The sequence below is a fragment of the Urocampus carinirostris genome, chromosome 1 (assembly GCF_059441175.1).
Source record: "Urocampus carinirostris isolate Australia breed hairy pipefish chromosome 1, RoL_Ucar_1.0, whole genome shotgun sequence".
Classification (NCBI taxonomy): domain Eukaryota; kingdom Metazoa; phylum Chordata; class Actinopteri; order Syngnathiformes; family Syngnathidae; genus Urocampus; species Urocampus carinirostris.
Genome location: NC_142349.1, coordinates 26003169 through 26019108, shown reverse-complemented (window position 1 = coordinate 26019108; position 15940 = coordinate 26003169). Strand labels below are relative to the sequence as shown.

At 38.6% G+C, this 15940-nt stretch overlaps 1 protein-coding gene across 1 annotated transcript; it reads right to left on the bottom strand.

Moving 5' to 3' along the window:
- Nucleotides 1–922: 922 nt before the first annotated feature.
- Nucleotides 923–15595, bottom strand: limd2 (LIM domain containing 2). Its single transcript, XM_088332120.1, has 4 exons — nt 15429–15595; nt 7503–7544; nt 5558–5694; nt 923–1796 (listed from the first exon to the last, which is right to left on the bottom strand). The coding sequence occupies exons 1-4, from the start codon at nt 15429–15431 to the stop codon at nt 1643–1645; spliced, it is 336 nt and encodes a 111-aa protein (XP_088188246.1). The 5' UTR covers nt 15432–15595; the 3' UTR covers nt 923–1642.
- Between the last annotated feature and the right edge of the window lie 345 nt (nt 15596–15940).

The window sequence follows — 15940 nt, the reverse complement described above, 5'->3', positions numbered from 1 at the left end:
GATTGCCTAGGAACAAAAAGATTGCAGTTTTCACATGCAGTACTGTTATTACAATATTAAAGCATTAAATAATTATCGCTTCATCACACATGTAGGGATGTATACATAACTGAAGTTAGAAGTTTTGTACATTATTTTGTGTGGAATGATGAGTTAGTTATCGGTTTTGGAAAGGCATAATTAGGAGATTTAGTCACTTAAAAAAAGGAAAGAAAAAATTGGTTTTGCTTGCTTGCAGCATGCTCGATTTTTTGTAACAAACTCAACAGAGTCAATCAGTGTCCGCAAAGTTGTTAAAATGGATTGACGTTTACATTTTTTACACAATAACAAAATTAAAATCTTGTTAATATGTCATTCAATCATATTTACATCGCAGACGTAGGATACTCAAAGGCTTTTCAAAAATTTTATGTTAAGTAATCTTTCAGATGAGCCAGCAGGGGGAGCTGCGCGCCAGCTGTCACACATGCAGCGTGCGCTCGCAGTTATCACTTGCAGAACTGGGAACTTCGGTCATCAAGTGCCAATGTCCTGCATAATTTTGGATGTTTCTCTTCCTAAACTCGTGAGCTACAAATGATCTGCTCATTAGTAAAGTGGCAGGAGCTTATTAATAATCCTGATGATTGGAATATTTTATATTGGAGCAGATAGACTTCAAAAATCATGGAGGACACCCCTCGAGGACCCGGAGTGCCCAGCTGAAACGTTTACAGATTGGAAGGGTAGGTCCAGGTGCCAGGGGGCAACGCAGCATTTTTCTTTTTAAACTAATGCTAGCCACCTTCAATGTGCAGAAAACAGTAAATGCTTGTTATACAATACCTTACAGTTTGTGAGAACTAAGTGTGCTGTTGGATTTTTTTTATCGTCATTGTTACTAAAAAGATTGCAAACAATTTGCAATGATTCACTGACAGATGGCACAAATGTGTATTTTCTTGAAGAGATTTGGTGAGTATTGGCAAATGGAAAGGGTTCACATCACATAAGACACAGCACTATATACAGCAAAAGTCACAAAACAAGCAATCGAAGTGCTTGGAAAACAAATTAAAAAAAATATTTAAGACGTATAAGGCCAATCCAGTGGTTATAATAAGGCCGTAGGGACCCACTCGTGCAGACCACTTGCGATGATTATGGTCGACACCCAAGAAAAAAAAATGACAAGATAGGGGAAAGAAAACATACACACAGGAAAAAACAAACAACATGAGGTAACTTTGCAGTACCCTGTTTGAATCCTTGTCAAGCCGATAGTTCTGGTTTGTTATTGTAAAATGTTTCTAGAAAATCCTTGGGTGACACTGCCAATATAGAGCCTGGAATAGTTGACCTGAGTCGGTGTGCATTTGAGTGTATGAAAATGAGTACCTATTAATGTGATGAAATGGGTGCAAATTATTAAGAACAAAAAAAATAAAAGAAATATTTACAGCACGGCCACATTTCCCTTCTCGCCAAACTCGAGAAAGCATTTGGTCACAATCAACTAGCTGGAACAAACGAAAGAGCAACAGAACAGTGAGGTGAGTGATGGCCATGTGTGTGTGTGTGTGTGTGTGTACACGAGCGCGCTTGGGGCTGAATGGAAAAGCGGCAGGTTGCAACGATTCCATTTTTTTTTGTTTTGTTTTCACTTGGTTATGTTTTCTGTCTCCTTGTTGGCCCAGCGCTCTTTGTGCTGCGCGCGTCCGAAGCCCTCGTCGTAGTTGCCTTTCATCGCAAACAACTGTTTGAAATGAGGCTTGCAGTAGAATTCACCTTGCAGGGAGGCAAAGGTTCCCAATCTGTAGGTGGAACAAAACCAATCAAAAAGTGTTCAAATCAAAATAGAAAAAAGGTTTTGCCCTGCAAAGTGTATGTAAGTAGGTTAATTATTGGGAAAAAACGGGTTGAAAAGACAACCAGTCAACCACACACAAAAAAAAACTTTTACTAGAAAGTAACAATGACCAAGGACTGGTGAGTTATTTTTAATACAAGTCTGCGAGCAACTCAGCTGTCCGTAGGGAGCACCATGGTGCCCGTGAGCACTACATTAAAGACCCCCTGGTGTATAGTATATATATATATCCATTTACTTATTGCATCCCATCTATATGGTTTGTGTAAGTATATTGTCTTATGCAGTCACTCGTTTTTTTTTTTCTGGTGCAAACAAAAATTTTGGTTAAACCTGATTTCTAATAATGAGGTCTAAGAAAATGCTTGTTAAGAAAATAAACTGCTATTCTACCTTTTCCGAAAATCCCACGGATTAAAAAAAATGCTCATACTTCAGACTTCGTAAATTTCATGATATCAAAAACACATCTTTAAACTTTTCATAAATACCCACTGTCAATCCTAAAGAAAAAAGGGTTCTCACACGAGTCAACCTCAGATAAATTCGCCCCTCATCTAAAATACTACCACTGCTGTCAAGTCAAGTCACATTTATTTGAAAAGCCCTTAATCACAAAAAGTCTTAAAGGGCTTCACAGACCACCATTATTAGGAGATATAAATGACTGAAATAATAAAAAGGTTGTAATGAATAACTCGTATGCAGCAACACATTTCAATTTTACAACAGCATCATTAAAATATACAACTGATCTTTTGAAGCGACTTTAAAATCAACTTGATGAAAGATTGTATGCGACTTAAAGGCTCGAAACAGCTAAACCAATTTTCATGAACAGAAATAAAGAGTTGTACTGTAAGGCTCTGTGTATGTCTTTAGCGGTTTCGTGCCAAGGCAAAACCCAAATACCAACAAAATTTATAAATATCTGCTTTTGTGTAGTCTCTGATCATAATGTCTCCAGTGCCTTCCATCCAGTTTCTACGCCGCTTATCCTCAGTAGGGTCACGCGGGTGCTGAAGCCCATCCCAGCTATCTTCGGGCAGTGGGCAGGGAACACCCTGAACTGGTTGCTAGCCAGTCGCAGGACAATTCACTGGCTCATTCACACCTAGGGACAATTTGAACCAGCTAATTTACTTGCATGTTTTTGGATGTGGGAGGAAACCTAAGTGCCGGAAGGTAACCCACACAGTCACAGGGAGAACATGCAAACTCCACACGGGGAGGCTGCAGTAGCTGTAATCAAACCCTGGTCATTTCCACTGCGGGGCTGCGCGCTAACCATCCATTCGCCATGCTGCCTTTTGAGCCCTCTGGCGGCCTAATAGGGGACTGCAAATTATTATTATTATTTTAGGAGGTTGTACCTTATACTTCAGGGCGCCTTATACAGTGTTCATTTTACCTCTGAAAAGTGATGGGTCCCGGGGACTCGCATGCTCAAAAATCTATGGGTCCCAACAGAGATCTATGGGTCCCCAAAATTTAGTGTTATCGAGGTTGAAATTGTAAATCGGCGACAAATATATAATATAAATATATAAAATCATTCAGTTTTAATCATCACAGTTTATTGGTAATACAAATCAGTTATCACTTCAGATTTTTCAGTTCACAAAAATATTGTACATAATACAAAATAATATTGCAGAACTATTAGTCTATATATTCATGCAGTTTTAATCATCACAGTTAAATGGTAATACAAAAAACTTATCCCTTCAGATTTTTCAGTTCATATATTCTTCGTGGTTTGCTGTCCCCCCACAGTTGTAATGCCTTCTCAAGGTCCAATCCATTATCATCCTCCTCATAGTGTAACCAGGAATATAATTTAGTCCATTTTGGTAGAAAAGTCCTTTACTTGCTAGGAGTATTCTTTTGTTTATTTTCTTTCGTCGAATCGTTCGCTTCAACACACGTGTTTTGCTTGCCTCCGCGATCTTCCAAAGAATTTCTCCGCCGTTTTTTCGTGCTGGAATTATTGCCGTCGTTATCACTTTCTGCAATATGTTTCGACTTATTACTGAAACTGAAAAAAAATCACCAATTTTGCATTGATTTTCACCTAATACTAACTGCTTTTTCGGACCTTCCCTCGACAACAACCACCACAACAATGATCTCGAAGCAACGAGATCTCGTTTGCCGAGATTGGCGTGCAGACGAAAACTCGAATCGCGAGACAAAAACAACAATGGCGGATCTGCCTGATGAAAACTTTGGAGTGCGGTAAATCAAAAAAAAAAAAAAAAAAAAAAGTACCGTATTTTCCGCACTATAAGGCGTACCTAAAAGCCTTTATTTTTTTTAAAAGCTGACCATGCGCCTTGTAATACAGTGCGCCTTATTTATGGAACAAAATTAATTCGCAAAGTCTTGCAACTAACTTGCAGCCGCCGACTAGATTTTCCCCCGAACGCCAAGTAGTCCGCGGTGTATGCTGGGATTTATTTACTGGCGTTTCATTGGCTAACCAATGTGTCAATCATCATTTGAATGGATCACTATTGGCTTAAGTTATTCGGAGGTCAAGGGGAGGATCCTTTTTATCATTCACAGGCGGGCATTGGCTTGAACGGCAAAAAGAAGCCTGCAATTGGCCAAAAAAGACGTGTCAATCATCAGTTGAATCGATCACTATTGGCTAAAGTTATTCGGAGGTCAAGGGGCGGATCCTTTTTATCATTTACAGGCTGGCATTGGCTTGAACGGCAAAACAAAGCCTGCAATTGGCCGATAAAGATGAATGCGTATAGCACGTGGCTGACGGCATACAGAAAGCATTTTTTTACTATTTTGTATTTGTAAATATTTTATTCTCCTGGATTTACTAAACTCACGGATATGAGAGGACCACGGCTGCACATTATTATGAACACAACGACTTCGGTGAGCTACTCTGGCTATATATATTATCCCTGTATCTTGTTTCAGACTGAACTCGATGTTTCTGTGATAAGCGGTGCAGATAATGGATGGAATGGAGTGTCTATTTTTAAATTAAACTCAATTCCAAGTGTTTATTGTCATATATACAGTAAAGTTGCGAGCGAAAAGAAAATATAAACTAAGGAATGGTTGGCATTTCTTGAATCCCAAGACTTTAACCTTCCGAATGATGGAACGATGCATTTGAGTGACATCGTACGGACACTGCATCCGCACGTGTTCTCGACACGTATTTGCGTCTTTGCAAGCTTTCGGAATGTTAAGGGGGTAATAAGTTTGACTGAACTATCTGACTGTTTTGTCGACGTTCCCATTGTAGCGCCTTATAATCCGGTGCGTCTTATGTATGTCAAAAATAGGACCAAAAACAATTTTTTCGGGGTGCGCCCTATAACCCGGTGCGCCTTATAGTGCGGAAAATACGGTAATCGGGTAATAATGACTATTTTGTGTCCAAAAAGTTGCGTCCCGGGATGCACGTTGATTTGACACTATGCGTCCCCAGCAAAAATGATGCGTCTAGGACGCAGGCAAATGAGAACACTGCTTATAGTTCAGAATATAGTTTATTAGGCCCTTTGAAGGCAACCATTACGCTGATTGGCCCTGATTACAAGAAGCACTAATCAATACCCTGCAGCGTTTTGTAAAGAATTTGCTTGTGCTCATTTTCGTATTTCTATGTTTCAGACAGAGTGTTCTTGTCAATTCAAAAGAGGGTATGGATGTGGATGTACATATGCTCACCTGAGCACGGCGTTGCAGTGCTTGCAGCAGAAGCACGAGGAGTGGAACACGTGGTTGTCGGCCACAAGACGTTCCATGGGATAGACAGTCTTCTTGCAGGATGAGCACAACTCCTTTTGTGACTTGAAACTAAAGGACTAACAAAATAGTTTCCAGGGTGAATAAATGACATAATTATTATAAAATGGTAGACACAATAATCGGTAACGTGTTGAAAAGATTCCTAGCATTTATATTCCGCAGTATATTATTATTTTATATATAATAGTCGGACAACTTGTTTGGGTCTATTCTGTAACTCTTGGTAATGTGCCGGAGGCATCAGAGAGCTTGGCCAGTCACGCATCTCTGTGAGAGCTTGGCTCGCTATGGGTACAGGCTGCTGTATGTACGTTCTAATGAACTTTAGTGAGTACATAGAGTTTTGTTTTGCATATAAAAACTTTTTTTTTTGCTTTGAGTGCTCACAGTGCTGTTATCTAATGAGTGTCTTAATCACGCAATGTATTATTTTGTGTGCTGAACGTCTCAAAAATATTAATGTACATGTTTTATATTTTTTGTACTCCTTTAGTAAATCATCACTGACATGAATTCATTGCACATGCGCAGTCATGAAAAAAATGTGTACATCTTGATTTATAATGGCTAATTATGTGAGCTGCCAAGATAATGCCACCTGATAAGAATTTTCTTAGCCAAGGCATTCAGTATTGGAGTATTTGTATGTTTAGAAGGGACATATTTTCATACCCTTAAAAAAATATACACATGCACTGTCTGCAATATCTATGACAGTATTATAGTTCTCTTAACAATATATCTTGTTGTTATAGTCTCTACAGGTATTACTGACAAAAAAAGTAAGTATTGGTTGATTGACTTATTACTTATTGTCTCTCCAACAAAACACTTTAAGACATCTTTATCTGAGCTGTATTAAGTTATTAAAATTGGAGAATGAATGAAGACACACACAAAAAAAATAATTCTGTGTGGTTTTATATTCTACTAAATATAGCATGCAGTTAAAGTACCGTTTAAGCAATTAATCCAAGGAAAGATTATATCCTTATACTTTTTCTCTTGCAAATACAGTAAAGCAGAACAATTGTGAAATAGGTGAATAGAGAGGGTATTAGATTGCGAGGAAAATACAGTTAATGAAACATTTCTGTTGAATTTAATAAATGCGGTAAAATACAAGAATATTAATAAAAATGTATACGGAAACAAAATTTAGTAGTGGAAACTAATGTTAGTCCGAGTGTATCTAAATCTACCTAATTTAATCCAAACTACTTTATAAGTCCTGATTGTTTATGTGATAAAAATAAGCTCTGAAATGGCTGAACTGCTTTCTATGAAAGCTACGCAGTTATACTTAAGGCCTCCGCGAGTGTAATCAGTTAGGTTTTGTGTCAAGGCACCCCAAAAACCCAAACTATAAATGATGATTAAAACATTGGGCCCCAATATGCATAGGCTACGATAGTTGAGGTGACCGTCCCAGCTGCCAACTATGATTGTCAGAACTTTGTCCACTGCATTCTGTGCAATTGTTCTTTAACAAGGTTTTTACTAGAAAAATATTAATTCATTATGGACAGTGATCCAAACTGACCCCGTGTCATAATGAACCACATCGTGCTTCATAATTGTCTAAAGACAAGGACCTGGTTATCTGTTTAATTGTAAGAGCCTGTAGTTGTAATAATTAGAAAGATTGAGCCAAGAGTAAAGAATCGCAGGCCTCAACTTGTCTAACTAAATTGTTTTTTATTACATAGGATCCCTTAAATGCACACAGCTTTGGCTGAGAGCACCAACGAAACACTGATTATATTGAACCCATTCACACCTCAGTCACATTTGTTGTTTGCTCAAAAAGGACTATATACTGTAGGATATACAAGAAAAGACCCACACACGCACAGATGTTTACCTTTGATCGCTGGACTGGTTTCTCGTCAGTGTTTCTGTTATCCTAGGAAAACATTAAAATGGCACACATGAGTCTCAAACATTTATTGGGACCATACATTTACCCAAATGTTAACCTGAATCCCCCACGCCTCCCCTTTTGCCCTCCTGACTCCATCTGCAAATTCACCCGTGGGAGAGAATTTACTACAGCCTGGACAATCATGTGATTTAACAGGACATTTGGCTCCAAGCTGTTGGCCTCAACTTAACACAATCGGAGACATCCTCCATCAACGAACATACTGTAATGTAGTAGGAAGGAACAAATACTGCAGTCACACAATAAAAAATTTGTTCATACAGTAATTAAATGAAAGTATTCTTTGGAGTTACTATTTGCATTATTGGAATTTTAAGTTTCATGGCTTCGAAAAAAAAAAAAAAGGTTTTGCAACGTTTTTATCCTAAACATAGCCAAAAGAAAATCCAACTCTGTACTACTGATGTGAACTGCTATAAAACAATTGTTTTATTTTCTTATTATGAGTTGATTTAAAGCTGTGCAGGCAGCAGTAGCTCAAGATTTGCCCCTTATTTAAGCCTCAGCTAGATAAGGTTTTCCTTAATTGTAGAACAGTCTTAATACTGCAGCAGGCCCTAGGGGAAGACATGTTACCGCAACAAAAAAATATTGTTCTAAAACAGGGGGAATGTACACGGACTTCAGCGCCAAGAGGTAAAATATTTCCGCAACACTTTTCCAAATCAAAACCTGATTTGAGGATAAAGTTTGCAACATTTTACTTTTGGGAAGCAATTTTCTTTCAACATATATTTGCAATGAACCTGAGGTAATGGCATACTGTGTGTTAAAAAAAAAGTGTTTTAAATGAAAATGTAATTGGTTAGTTATTAAATTAAATGTCGTTGTTTTATTTACACATGCACAAGAGCAAAATTCATGAATTAAATTGATTGATTTTAAAACTGTGGACCTCAAGCCAAAAATCAAAATAATACCAATTAAAAAAAAATTATATTCCAGCTTGCAGATTATTTCCAGACATCTTACTAATGCCTACTTTTTGGCATAATTTACATTGTGTATGTATTCCTGGTGGACATGAACATAAGGTGTCCAACTCTGGTACTCAAGGTTTTCCACTCAAGAAAATCTGGGTTCAATCATTTGGATAGTTATGTTTATCCAGAGCTAGCAGAAAAATTAAGGGCCTTCAAAGAGGGAAATCTCAAAAAAATACACAAGCTCTGCCCTGGAAAATGGGAGTAAAGACACCTTTAGCGGTTTTAAAAAGGTCTTGTTTTGGGGTCCTTATGATCTTTTTCAAATACAATGTTCAGATTCAGATTCAGATTCAGATCTACTTTATTGTCATTCTAGTACACGTGTATACAGAACGAAATGTCGATGCATCTGACCCCCACAGTTTCCTTGAATGTACAGATATAAATAATGTTGTATTGTATTTTGGCTACGTGTAGTATTTTACCATAGTGCCGATAGTGCAAGAAGAGTAGCTAACCAGATGTGCAAAATGGGCAGTCAGGTTAACAAGTCAGGTACACAGTAACATTAACACTGTAACAATAACGCTGTAATTACAATAGTGCAGAGAGCAATGTGCAAGGAGTGGCAAGCTATAAAAAAAACTGCCAGTAGTGCAAAAGTCAGATTAGCAGCCGTTTAGATTTAAGTTAACTATATGTTAGATTGACCATTTAACAGTCTAATGGCCAGGGGGACTAGACTATTGCGGAGCCTGGTGGTCCTGCACCGCACACTGCAGTACCTCTTCCCAGAGGCTAGCAGAGTGAACAGTCCATGATGGGGGTGAGAGGGGTCCCCGGTAATGTTTTTTGCATGGGATAGGCAGTGCTTCTGGCCAATGTCCTGAATGGAGGGAAGTGTAGTCCCGATTATTTTCTCTGCTGTCCTCGTTACCCTCCTCACACTACCCCAGTCGGTAGCGCTGCAGCCTCCACACCACACAGAGATACAGTTGGTCAGGATACTCTCTATGGTGCCCCTGTAGAATGTAATGAGGGAGGGTGGGGGCAGGTGGGCTCTCCTCATCCTCCGCAGGAAGTACAGGCGCTGCTGTGCCCTCTTAACCAGTGATGCAGTGTTTACGGACCAGGTAAGTTTGTTTGTAATGTGCACCCCTAGGAACTTGATACTGCTGACAACCTCCACAGCCTTGTTGTTGATGCAAAGTGGGGCATGGTTGGGCTGGTTTTTCCTAAAGTCGACAATGATCTCTTTAGTTTTGTCGACATTCAGGACCAGGCTGTTGTCCCTGCACCAGCCCACCAACTGCTCCACCTCCTCTCTGTAGGCCAGGTCGTTGTCATCCCTGATGAGGCCCACCACTGTTGTGTCGTCAGCATACTTCACGATGTGGTTTGTGGCGGACCTAGGGACGCAGTCGTGTGTCATCAAGGTGAACAGCAAGGGGCTTAGGACGCAGCCTTGGGGGGAGTTCAAGTACAAATCAAGCAGGCGTTGATATAACGAAAGCACACACAATATTTGGATCATTCTTTTTAACCAGTGTGTTGTCGTGAAGGCTCTGCTACAAAATTTTCAGACATTTTGAACTTTTACAGAATAATATAAGAGTTGTGTAGTCTTAAAAATATACACAGTAAATTTAACCTTAAAAAGTACTGCAGAAAAATTACCGTACAAGGTAGGTCACCGATGAATGACTACCTATTTTACACTGACTTGGAAATTGACTCCTTACTTCTAGTGTAAAACTAAATAATTGAGCTATCGATATCTAACATCACTGTGCTTTGAGGAACCTTAAGCCTAAATCAAGCTCAAACGGGGTGAGTTGAGGCAAAAACAATGATTGCAGGTTACTAAGGATGCTGGATATTTTAACAAGAGGCATATTTTTACTGAAATTCATTGCCTATACCAGGTGAGCGAGTTCACAGTGGCATGTTAAAAATATGCATTTCTACGAAAACTGTTATTGAAATATGTGTGGAAAAACATTTAAATTGTGCACTGAGACAGAACTTATGGAATAATGAGGCAAAATAGGTAGATTGGCGAAATCCACCGGGATGTTGGAACGTGACGGGTTATCTGTTCTCAAATTCTACTGGACAGTGATCTGAATCCATATCGAGCTAGGCCCAATCAGATATTTACATAGTATACTATGTTGAACCACTACATAAAAGGAGAATGGATAAAGGAATTCATGATGCTATATTTATCAAATGGCAGGAATAGCAAATTCTCTACTTAGGAGCCAATGGAGTACGCTAGCAAGGTTGTGTCTTTCCTTTTATGTACATGCAAGAGAGGAAATGGTTGCAACACGTCTCTTCCTTTGCTACGGTGCTCCGTCAGTCAATAAATTAGGAACCACAAAGCAGGCGCTGGTATACGCCGTTGAGGAGAGACTGAATAAAGCAGCTTTTTGTCTAAGCAGAACAAGGAGCACTTTCATAGCAGGTTGCAGAAAGTGCATTACTGCTCCCTGCAGATCTGGGGTGGAACACCATCACCCTTCAGTATTCAGACATGATTTGGAATTTCAGACATTTGTAGTTTTGCTTAAAGGAAGTCAGATTGAGGGCATTTATGAAGCTTAGTTTGGTGGAGTAGTAGTGTATTTTTTACACGGCGCCACATTCAATGCAAGACTGACTGTAGAAATTGTCATAGACGAGTGTTCTTCAACCAGTGTGCCGGGGCACACTGGTGTGCCGTGAGACCTTGTCTAGTGTGCCGTTCGAATTTGTCCAATTTTATCTTTCCAAAAAATCAGGCCATTATTCAGTATTTTTATCTTCAGACGAGGAACTGTAATAGTCATCCATTTCAGTAGGTGGCAGTAGATTTTTATATACTAACTATCTGCTCATGAGGTAGCACAGTACATTTAATAACAATTTGTTTAACAAAGCAGTTTAAAATTGCACTGTAAAAAAATAAAAACATAAAATTAAAAAAAAATAATGATGTGCTTTTATTTTCTTCTTTTATATACTAATTATCTGCTTATGACGTAGTACAGTGAAATATTTGACATAACTTCATTTTCAAACATTTTAGACGGACGGTGTGCCTCAACCTTTTTATAAATAAAAGTGTACCTTGGTTCAAAAAGGGATGAAAAACACTGACATAGACTGTGCATAACTGCAGCATTCCAACAAGCTCTTAACATGTGTAGGCAGAGCTAGCAGTGTGGTATGCACAGTAAAAACAGTGTTACTGGTTGAAAGCTAAAAAGACAGTAACAATAAAATGAAGCCATGTCTAGTTCTGTAATATCTGTCAGGAAATTTAGCAGTGCAATCATATAACTTCTTCCCCTTTACTACTCTTGTAGGCTTCTTGAAGTGATGCGGCATTTTTTGACGTAATGACTTCCTGTCTGGGGAGTCTGTTAAAGTCCAGATAGAACTTTGGTTAAGAGTGTAGCTTTGTAGGGGTTTTGTGATATTTTTAAACTTAAAATAATGGCTATGGAAGCCTACTTTAATACTGAGCAAGACATTGCAATGTCAACTGTGGATAGAATAGTGGTGTGATTGTGTTGAAACAAACAACGTTGTTCTAAAAAGTGTGTCATTTTAAAACACTAGACAGTACAGTATGTCATATTTTAATACACTAGACAGTACAGTATTACAAGTAACAACAACCAATTGATTTGGCCTATTTTTGGTGTTTGATTAAATATAACAATAGATGGTTTTTAAGAGAGGTCATTTTAAAGCCATGTACAGCAAATATGACTAAGGCAGGTTACCACATTTACCTTAATTTGGAAATAGCATTTAGCTCACTGTTTGGGCACCAACACCACGTTTTAAGCGTGATCTGTAAAACAGACCATTTTAAAGCTCAAATTATGTAAATGCATGACAAAAGAGAAATCTGGTGACTTAATTTGTTTTATAAACAAGATTGAGGTTTAAAAAAAAAAAGGTTAATTTTAAATGAGGCTTCTAATCAAACAATGTAGCCCAGATCAATTGATTTTTTTCTCTGATATCCAAGAATAAGAAAGGTAATTATTTACAAAGTGAAGAAAATTGGAAATAAATGTACACAATTCTTTTTTTTTTTTTGCTTGGGTTCAGGTAGAAAACAGCAGAATGTATTCCAATTGCCTACCTTCAGTCATCCCTTAGCTAAAAACAATGCATCTTAAATCTTAATTGAGTGGGAGTGAGTTTAACTTGAATTTTGCACTAGGTGTAAAAGTTATAGCAATGAGGCCGCTTTGTGTCATGTAAAATTTGTCACTTTTATTGCCTAAAACTATGTAGTCCATCAAATAGCTTGCCACTCCTTGCACATTTGATCTCTGCACTATTGTTACTTACAGTGTTATTGTTTACAATATAATGGTACTGTGTACCTGACTTGTTAACCTGACTGCCCATCTTGCACATCTGGTTAGCGTCTCTTCTTGCACTATCGGCACTATGGTAAATAACACAATACAGCTTTATTTATATCTGTACACTGAAGGACACTGAGGGAAACTGTGGGAGTCAGATCCATCGACATTTCGTTCTGTATACACGTGTACTAGAATGACAATAAAGTAGATCTGAATCTGAATCTGAATCTGAAATAGCACTCTGGATGTGGATTAGTAACATATGGCATTCACAACATGCTGGTCAACTCTGCGTGTGGCTTTGTGTGTGTGTTGGTATGGGTCTGCTCGGACTTGTCTCTTCTTACAGATAACTACTAGCAAAATTATACATACATACATACATACATACATACATACATACATATATATATATATATATATATATATATCCTTAGCTCTCCTATCATACAGAGGGGAAACTGTAAGATATTTTGGTTGCCCATTTACATTTTTTTTCCTTTACATATAACTCGGGGTATCTATAGCCATTTTACTTTACTTGCTGTCGCTATCATGAGTTTGAAAAAAATTAGTGTATTCAAGTGAAATTATTGTAAAAGCAATTGGAAAAAAAGTACACGAATACTTAGTACCCTTAGATTTTCGGGTGACACAAGCAGCAAGTCGATGAACTGGCACAACGTTGTGTAGTCATCAGAGTTTATATGTCAACACATTATGGATATAATTGCTCGCCATTAATCAGCTGTAGCATTTTCTGGTTTCGCATCATACGGAAATATAATTATTTATCAAAGGGAATCAAAGAAGTCGCCGAAAACAAACCGACTAACAACTCCATATCAAAAAAGTGACGCCACTGTACGAAAGATACAAATACCATTTCCTAATCCAATTACAAGATGGCCTTACTAGGCAAACACTTCAAGAGCATTTTGGAAATAGTTTGAAATTGTAGTTAACCCTAAATATTTATAAAACCCATCCCCTTGGTCACTAAAAACACATTCAAATACTAATCAAACATAAAATACAATAAGAAATCTGATTATCAAATGACTTTAAAGCTGGATCCCACTCCTAAGGGAGAGGTTAAGTGTTGCGCAGCAGACGCTGGGTTTAGTTTCGAGGACGAACACGGGGCCGAACGTGGCGGTAACGGCGACAATAAGGGTTGCTAGAGCACGGGATGAGGTTTGGGACGAGAGGATGTTGGCGGTGAGCTAGTCGAGCAGTCTAAAGTGGTCACGTCTGTAAATGTTCGTAACTTGCGTGAAGAACATCTAGTATGTGAAGGAGTGGCAGACCTAGATCTGAGGATTTCTTACTCTAGCTGCCATTCCACACTTGTTATCGATCGCATGTCGCCGTACATTGTAAAACCAGATTCTTACATGATAATCGCAGGCTTTTAGAGACTTTTAAGTCTTAATTTGGTCCAAGGGGTAGAACATTGGAGTTCATCAGATAGTGGACAACATCAAGATACGTAATGACCAAGTAGCCTTCAATATCAGCACTCATGTCACTTGGTAGGAATCTTTGTATTCTATGACCTTCAATTTATACAGGTAATGCGCTATGCTTAAAGCTATGATTCTCATGATTTGTGCCAGGCAAAATGTCAACAGCGCAAGGCATGATGAGTAACTACAAACTGTTTTCACCCCCTTAACCTCTAGGGTCCTTGGGGCACTTTTTCCTGTGGTGCGTCTTGGGCAAGGACATTCCTCTCCAGAACAACAAATACGATTTCTATAAATGTGACATGCATGTGACTATGGTATATTTGTGATACAAAGGGGGCCCAGTTCCAAAAGACTACATATAGGTAAACAAAGGCATGGAACATTTTTCCCACAACATGAGGGAAATATTCTCAAACTTGACACACCAGGGACTGCACTGACTTGCCGTTTAGGACAATTATAGTACACAAGCAATTCCAGTTGTTCGACACCGCACACATACAAACACAATAATAATAGCATAATTCTATGACGAACTGTCAATCATTCTTGAACACCTAATTAGTAACTCGTGAAAGTGTATTTTGTTTTGTGGTATGTTGTGAAGGAACTTGTACTGTTTTGTACACGTTGGACAATGCAAAAGCTAGTCAGTCTATTACACTACCTCTGCTTGTATTGCATGTCAAACTGGTATTACCACAAATACTAAAACAACATAATTCCATTTCCTAAACGGTATCGAGAAGTGATGGACGACTCTTTAAATATTGAGGGAAATTAGCGTTAAAGCATAACAATGGTAATTTAAATTATATTTGGTGGTCCATATCTACTCCGTTATAAAAATACACTATTAGCGGCAGGGTGCGTTTTTCAACCGTTTTAACGGTGTTAGCTCATTTAAATTTGAATTTTGTAATAGACGATTAGCATCGAGCATCTCGCCCTCAACGACCCGGACATCATCGCCTTTCCTCGGCCGGACATAAAGGCAGCGTTGCGGGGAAGGAGGAGAGTAAGAGGCGTGGAACCGAGGCAGTGTGTAAGCCACGCCAAGCAAGCACTCACCATCTGGGCTTCTTTCAGGAGAAACTCGCCGGTAAACGTGGTCTCAATTGGGCCCTGTCGACGGCTTTTGTTGGGGAAATGCCGGCGAGCGTGCCAGTGTTTCTCTGTCGGTTTTATCACACGGCCTTTTTGTTACCCGCCCCCACCTCAACGCCATTGGCTGGAGACTCCATGGGAGGCGTTGACGGGAATCAGAGAAATCATACATCATATGGCTTTAATTACTTTAACTCAAAATCAGGGCATCACAAATCATCATGATGCCTTCTCACCAAACGTTTTCGTAGAAATCAATGAAAAGTTTCTCTGATAATTTACTGCAGCTTTGGCCTGGACGGATCTACTGACACTAACAAAGATGTTGTATAATGAAATTGTGAATATGTTTGATTTTCGAGAAGGTTTGTTCAAACCTCACTTTGTGTTTGCTGTTAAAAACGTAATATTGGAATATAATATTGTGAATGTGCTTAATTGCTGTTGAGATTGTCATGATTGTTTTCTGTTTTTAG